Raw genomic sequence first — 7,220 nt, 5'->3', positions numbered from 1 at the left:
GGACACAAATAGACACTACAGTATTTGGAATTAGGTGTTGTTCATATTGTGAAATAAACGGGGCTTTATTTACTGATGGATGGACTTTTGTGTGCTTTTGCTTCTCCAAGTAAATAATATTTGCATTGTGGCGTCAGTATATTATTATGCAGAGTAAAAAATTATGAATTGGTTCAACACCCCATTGTGATAAGTAAATTCATGCAAAGTACATTTCCTTCTTTATACATGGAATCTTCTCCTAGAGCATAGGAAAACCTTTTACCACCTGAATATGCTTTATATCATCACCATTAGAGCCCTGTAGACATGCAATAACACCCCTATAGTCACCTGTACACTCCTTGTGACCAGTGTAGAATACTACTTATCGTCTTGGAATTTTCCGTGGTTTAGCCATTTTGTGCTTGAAAATGCTTCACTACGGGCCAGAAATATGTCAAGTTAGCTTAAAAATGAATATTTTTTTGACAAATAATAGGCCAGGGGTGTCCAAACGTTTTCCACCGAGGACCTTGTACTAAACAAATGAAAGAATGCAAGGGCAAATTTACTTTTTGTAATATTATGACTAATGTTATTTAAATATAACATTTCTGAAATGTTTTTCACATATATTTATTGTCATAAAATAATTTATTATTCCCAGTTTCATTCTTTAATTTTTACTTTCTTCTTGTAAATAATCATAAATCACTTCATATTTGGATTTTATTCTTGTGAACGTTTTTGTTTCCTCGTTAAATTGCACCTTGGACAGCCCATAATAGGCCGTATTCAAGCACAAAATACTACTGATTTATGAATATATGTTTGCAAAACATGAGAGAAGCTACAACATTTGCTAACATAAATAAAAAAAAAAGAACTCAAACATGAGCATAGTCGTCTAGAAAATTAGTATTTACTATAAATTGTGCAGGTTTTTTTGTCAAAGCAAAAAGGTCACAACTTCAGTCAATCGCCATTTCATGTTTTTTTTGCAGGGGTGGGGAACCTTTGTCCTGTCAGTCGCCATTTTAGTTGTCCTTTGATGGACATACTAACTTTTGTGCAAAGATACAAAGTCCATTTTTGAGGTTTTATTTGGTTTTCCAATTGCATGGTGGGCCAGATGAAACGCTCCCGCGGGCCACAGATGGCCCGGGGGGCCGCAGGTTGCGCACCCCTGCTTTACAGTAACACCGTTATATCGGGTCAAAGTAACAATACATCTCCAGCATGACGGCCTACAGTGCACTCCAAAATATCAAATAAAAATATATACATATCTTAGGAATAAAAATGACCAATCACACCAAAATAATTCAGCCAAAAATACAAATGAATGACCCAATGAGGACCACTTGGTCACAGCACATACCCGAGACTGCTATTTCAAGCATGATATCATAAATACGTGATAAAAATGGTACTTTTTGGAAGGGGGTCAGGCTTACATGAATGTCCTTTATATGCGGTCATAGAAAAGCTGTAATAAATAAACCATCCGGTCTCAAACCGCCGTGTGCTGTGAAAAGAAAGCGCGTTCTCTGGCGGGACTCCATCACAGAAGAATCAAACTCGAAGATCTCAACACAAGATGAAATAAGTAAAACATTGATATCATATGTACAAGCAGGTGAGACTTAAAAACAGCAACTATAAAGCACCACTAGAATTCATTTAACACATGAATCCATGGAAGTTTGTGACAATACAAAATAACATCAGAAATGTAACACAAAGTCATAATAATAATAATAATAATAATAATACATGGATGAATTGAATACATTTGAGAAAATAAGCTCCAAACTCACTCGCGTCCTTTAGTCCAGACCAAAAAAAAAAAAAAGACAAGACGTAAACGAGATGAGTCACAATACTCGCTAGCGTTTTCGCTCGTCATCAATGAAATCGATATTTCCGAGCCGGCTTGAGGTTGACGTACGTCTTCTTCATATCGTCCGTCTCGTTCTTCTTCACCACCTGGTAGCGTTCGCCCTTGGTGGTCACCACCTGGTTGCCGTGGTAACGGACAAGCTTTTTGGGAGCCTGCGGGGTCGGACGTCAAGAGTGAGGCGCGTGTAAGTCACGTGACCGTGACGATAAGGACTTACGTCTTTGGGGGCGACGGGTCGATGGGTTTTCTTGTCCTCCTCCCGGTCCACCAGCATGTACCTGCAGAGACGGAGGCGGGTGTGAACAGCAGGTGGCGCTCTGGTGCAAAAAGCTCGGCTGGTTTAGATTTCATACAAAGCAGCCAATGAAACAACAGCGAGAGCTTGGCAGGCGAATTCTGCCTAGCAACTGGTGGCAACAAGACAGGACATAACCCGAAAATAAATCCAAACAATTCTGTCGATTGATCAGACTTTTTTTTTAATATCAGCATTGTCAATTTGTAATTGAAAACATATTTTAAACGATGTTTTAACTTTCAGATTTTTTTGATTTTTTTTTACATTTTAATTTTTTATGTTGATTACCAGTACATTGAAAAACTATTTTCATTTTTTTCCTTTTGTATCAGATACATAAAAATACAACACTAGCTATAATTATAATAATAATAATAATAATTAAATTAATTATAATTCTTATAATAATTAATTATAATAATTATTTTCTCCGACATCATTTGTAAAATATATACAATAGAAATATTTAATCGCTTGATTGTGTCAGTTTTACATTTAAATAAATATTTTGAACAATTATTTATTTGTAGTCTCAGGTGTATAACCATAAAAATATAATATTTTGTTGGTTTTTGTCATTTTTTAAATGAAAAAAATATTTGTATAGTATGTTTTCTGGGTTTCCTGCATATGACATATATACAATACTGATATGTTTGTTGTGCAGTGACAATACCGTATCTATTATTCCACGATCGTATTCACTGTATTAATAAATACAGCTATGACGCCACACTGAGGAAATACGCGAGCAACCACTTTTTTTTTTTTTTACCACCACAGACTCGATCCAAAGTCGCCCATTCTTGCCCCCTTTGGATATTATCCTCCTCACTCACTTCTCCAAGATGCTTTCTTTCAGTTTCTGGTCTGCCACTGAGGAGATATTCTTCCCTTGATTGACCTTCAGCCACAAAAAAGGTCAGGTTATTTCGATAAACAATCACTGTGGTTGTCGCATAGACAAAGAAAACACAAGAATACGTTAAGTGGAGAGGGGCTGAGTTGGACATCTCCCTCGATGATAAGGCGAACAGCTTCCTCCATGTCTCCTTTGGCAATAGACAGGGCGCTGCGGGTCTCGGACAAGCTGCACTTGGGGAACATCTCCAGGAGGTGCTGCTCCTGAGATTCCCACTCCGACGCCGGCAGCTGCAAACGCACACGGGAATCATGCTTCTTCCTCTGGACCGCTTCCCGGCAAGCGAAGCATTACCTTGGCTGTGGCGCCCTCTGTCTGTGTTTGTAGGCACTGCATGTCACTGCCGGGTGGAGGGCCGCTTGGTGGGTCTGAGGTGAGTTTGGGTGAGCTGTCCTCTGACTTTGGCGCGCCGTTTCCTCCATCCGCTAGGGCAAAACGCAAACACGCCATCAGTAGCCGTGCAAGTGACACAAAGTCGGAAAGCATCACACAAACGGTACCTGAGGTTCTCGCTGTGGCGAGCGTAGACGCCAGGCTGAACATCATTTCGCAGACTTTGACGCTGCAACATGAAAACATTCATTTATCTCGACTTCTAAAGAGTACTATGTGTACTATGTGAGCTACTTGCTACCTGGTATACTTGTGTACTTCATATTTGTATACTTATGTCTCAATATTACACAATTATCCACATTATTATACTATCCATACATTGTCTGTACCGCTTATCCTCACGAGGGTCGTGGGCATGCTGGAGCCTATCCCAGCTGTCTTTGGGCAAGAGGCGGGGTACACCCTGGACTGGTCCAACATCATAATGTTAAAATAATATTTTAATATTTAACTCCTGATTGACTCAGGGCTGTGGGAAACCAACTGTACCTTATGTTTCCATTATTCTTTCTATTCATTTTCTTACAATTATTATTATTATTTTTATTATTATATTTTTCACACTAAATAAACAAATTAGAATTTTGAATTTTAGATTTTTTTTCCCTGAAAATAATTCCATATGAAGTAGCCAAAAACAGCAAAATATTACCAGAAAGTACAAAAGTAGTAGTAGTAGTACCTGTCAATTTCCGCAAATCCTGGAATGTACGCCTCCAGCATCTCGGCAAAGACCTCCACGTCAAAGTTCTCCTCCACACTCTGCTGAGAGCCCAAATCTTCCAGAACTCCCGTGATGTAGGACAGAAGGACGTCATCCAGCATGCTGCGTTCAATCACACCCGGTAAGTTATAGTCTTAATTGGCACTGACAAGAGCAAGCGTTTAAAATGGAGCGATAAAAAGTGGACTGCACTTACCTGAGGTCTGCATCGGGAATATAAGTCTGGATGAAATCGTGCAACGCACCGTGGATGATTTTGTGGAGGTCCATGGTGGTTTTTAACTGCAGAGTGGAGGAAATACGGATGACCTGTCACGCAACTCAAATGCATCTATAAAAGGGCGGAAGTGAGCCGACTGACCCAACCCCAGAAATAAGCACAACACCGGCTGTCAATGGAGGCTAAATTTGGCCCCCTATCCAGACTTGTTACATGAACAAGTTACAAAATTCTTTCTTACGAAACTCAAATCTTGAAGAAAGTAAATATGGAGCTCTGGCTACTCGGGTAACTTTTTTTTTTTTTTTACAAGTCGTCGAGTTTTGCAAAGCATTATTAAAATTAAACACCGTGAACGCATTAAAATGTATTTAATAACTTTTAACCGTGATATAAATGTGTGTGTGTACTCGACAACTCTAACGTATTCAATTAATGCAATTATGTGTCAAGTCCTGTGTAGTGCATTGCTTGGTAAAGTGCTAGCAAGCTAGCTACGGAGCTAACGGCTAACATCTTGTGTTCTTATCCCTGCAGCAAAAGATCGCCCAGACGGAAGATTTTGCCAAGTTGCGGTCATCATCGACCTCAGCTTCGATCTCACCTCACAAGGAAAACATATAATGGTAATTCTTTTTCATGTTTTAACAAACCAACATTGTGGGGGCGTCGTCAGCGAACTAGCTGGCTAGCTAGCTAGCGAACACACCTTAAAGCTAACCAAAGCTACATCTGTTATTCAACACGGAAGCGATGCAAAGCTGCAAACTTACTGAGTCCAAAAGTATGAGGACATGAATGTGTCGGTTTCAGTGAATTCCTGAGAAGATGGTCAGTGCAGTGGGTCCGGTGTGTGTGTGTGCAATCTTATTAGCAATTCACAACATTGCTACGTCATTTCCTCACATTGTAAACCATCCCTCTTGTACTGTAATGGAGTCGTTTAAGAATGTAAGTGTAAAGCATACTGTATATTGTTTAAAACGTCACATACTAAATATGCCGACACAAGCCTTTGCATCTTTTACAATTGACGCATCATTTTTATTGCCCGTGTATGTAATCCACGGAAGAAACTGTGTACGAATTCACGCAATGACACATATTGCAATCAGATAATTAGAGAAATGAGCGCCACATTTCACACCCTGGTCACACAGACACCATCCTGGCTATGTTCCGGCTCTGATACTGCAGCCAGAGGTGTACAAAGTGTGGTGAGGGGGCCATTACAGGACACTGTTGGAGGCGTGTGTCGTCATGTGACATATACACAGGTTGTGCTTTATTGCAAACACTCCAACATCCACTTCCTGTTAGATATTACCCACGCCGAAGGGAAAACTGTCCTCATGACTGTTAGATCCCCAGGTTGCCCCAGGTACAGGGGGTCTGGGCCACCTATGTCGATTGTCGAAGTCTGCAGGTGAACACCTGTGGGATATTCACTTAAGCTGGTGCCGAGGAGACTCGCCCGCCTGGTCTTCGGTTGTGTAGTCCATGCATCGACTGATTCCTCCAAAGTCCACATAACCGGTCCTGACGGTGTTGCCAAGAGCTGACCAGCATGCCTCCATCATGTCACGTCCAAACAGAGTCCCCTCTGGCACATAACATTTAGGTGCACCTCTGGAGTTCCTCGCAAAGATGGTCTCCCCTGGTGTGACCCGTTATGTTGTTGGATTCGAACATTGCCCATGGCTCGCTGGAACAACAAAGTTGGTGCTGAAGTGATTCCAAAGAGTGATCTGTAGTCATGTTAGAGTCCCAGGTGAGTATTGATGATGATGATGACCATCTCATGTGACATCATCGTGCATCCACCCGCTTTTGCAAATAAGCCTGATATAGGTCAGCTGGTCTGATTCTTTGAGCCTCACATAGCTCACCAATGGGAGTGGGTATTGCTCAGATATCGAGACAGGATTTACCGTGACCTCGAAATCCATGCAGGTTTGAATTCCGTTATTTTTTTTCTGTACAGGAACAAAGGGGGAGATGGACCATTCATTCATCGCTACAGGCTCCAGGACAACATTTCCAACTGAAGCTTCTAAATGGGGTCCCACGTGGTTCCCACGTCGTCTCACGCATGTGCAGAACCGATTGTGTTTCTGGTACGTATTGTATAGTGACTGACATTAAAAGAGTGCTCTTTGGCCAGGAAAAGGTTTGACAAACAGCTATACATCAGCTTGCCAGAAGATGGCAGCATTGAGTCATTGGTGACACACAGAAGCCAAGCTTGTGGTCTTGCCAGGGAAAGCTGGAAATGTACTATGAATTAACCAAGTTCCAGCCAAATAATGCACAATATAAGGCTTATAAGTCTTTCATCAGCATGCATGTCTTACGCAACACCACTACTGTTCCACAATGCGCTCAAGTAGAATAGCATTAATATATTGGACTACTACCACTGCTAGTGTTTCACACCAGCATAGTGAACATAGTGAACATTACCAATCAAAGGTTTGGAGACACGTCCTCATTCACTAGAATGTGAAAGTGTCTCCAAACTTTGGTCCTGTATGTAAATCAGCAGCATATGCGGCAACTGCACATAAATACAGAAAATAACTTAAAAACATGTGTAAATGTAGACAACCAAACACCATATATAGTAATGTGTGTAGATACAAAATATATTTAAAATATAACTATTGTTAAAACCATTGGCTTTACTTCCTTTTAAGTTGGCCTAAAAAAAGCTTATGTCACATATTTATTTCAAATAACTAACAGCTGTTTAAGTCCTTATGCTTACAGACACTT

At 40.5% G+C, this 7,220-nt stretch overlaps 1 protein-coding gene across 1 annotated transcript; it reads right to left on the bottom strand.

Moving 5' to 3' along the window:
* Positions 1 to 1,172: 1,172 nt before the first annotated feature.
* On the bottom strand, positions 1,173 to 5,335 carry cuedc2 (CUE domain containing 2). The gene is made up of 9 exons (XM_058058783.1): positions 5,219 to 5,335; positions 4,422 to 4,507; positions 4,184 to 4,327; positions 3,606 to 3,667; positions 3,400 to 3,530; positions 3,168 to 3,335; positions 3,023 to 3,087; positions 2,103 to 2,163; positions 1,173 to 2,037 (listed from the first exon to the last, which is right to left on the bottom strand). Exons 2-9 carry the CDS (start codon positions 4,493 to 4,495, stop codon positions 1,891 to 1,893), a joined length of 852 nt encoding a protein of 283 aa, XP_057914766.1. The 5' UTR covers positions 4,496 to 4,507; positions 5,219 to 5,335; the 3' UTR covers positions 1,173 to 1,890.
* Positions 5,336 to 7,220: the final 1,885 nt, after the last annotated feature.

Source organism: Doryrhamphus excisus, chromosome 20, assembly GCF_030265055.1.
Source record: "Doryrhamphus excisus isolate RoL2022-K1 chromosome 20, RoL_Dexc_1.0, whole genome shotgun sequence".
Classification (NCBI taxonomy): Eukaryota; Metazoa; Chordata; class Actinopteri; order Syngnathiformes; family Syngnathidae; genus Doryrhamphus; species Doryrhamphus excisus.
The sequence above is the reverse complement of the archived record's forward strand: the minus strand, read 5'-3'. Positions and strand labels throughout refer to the sequence as shown.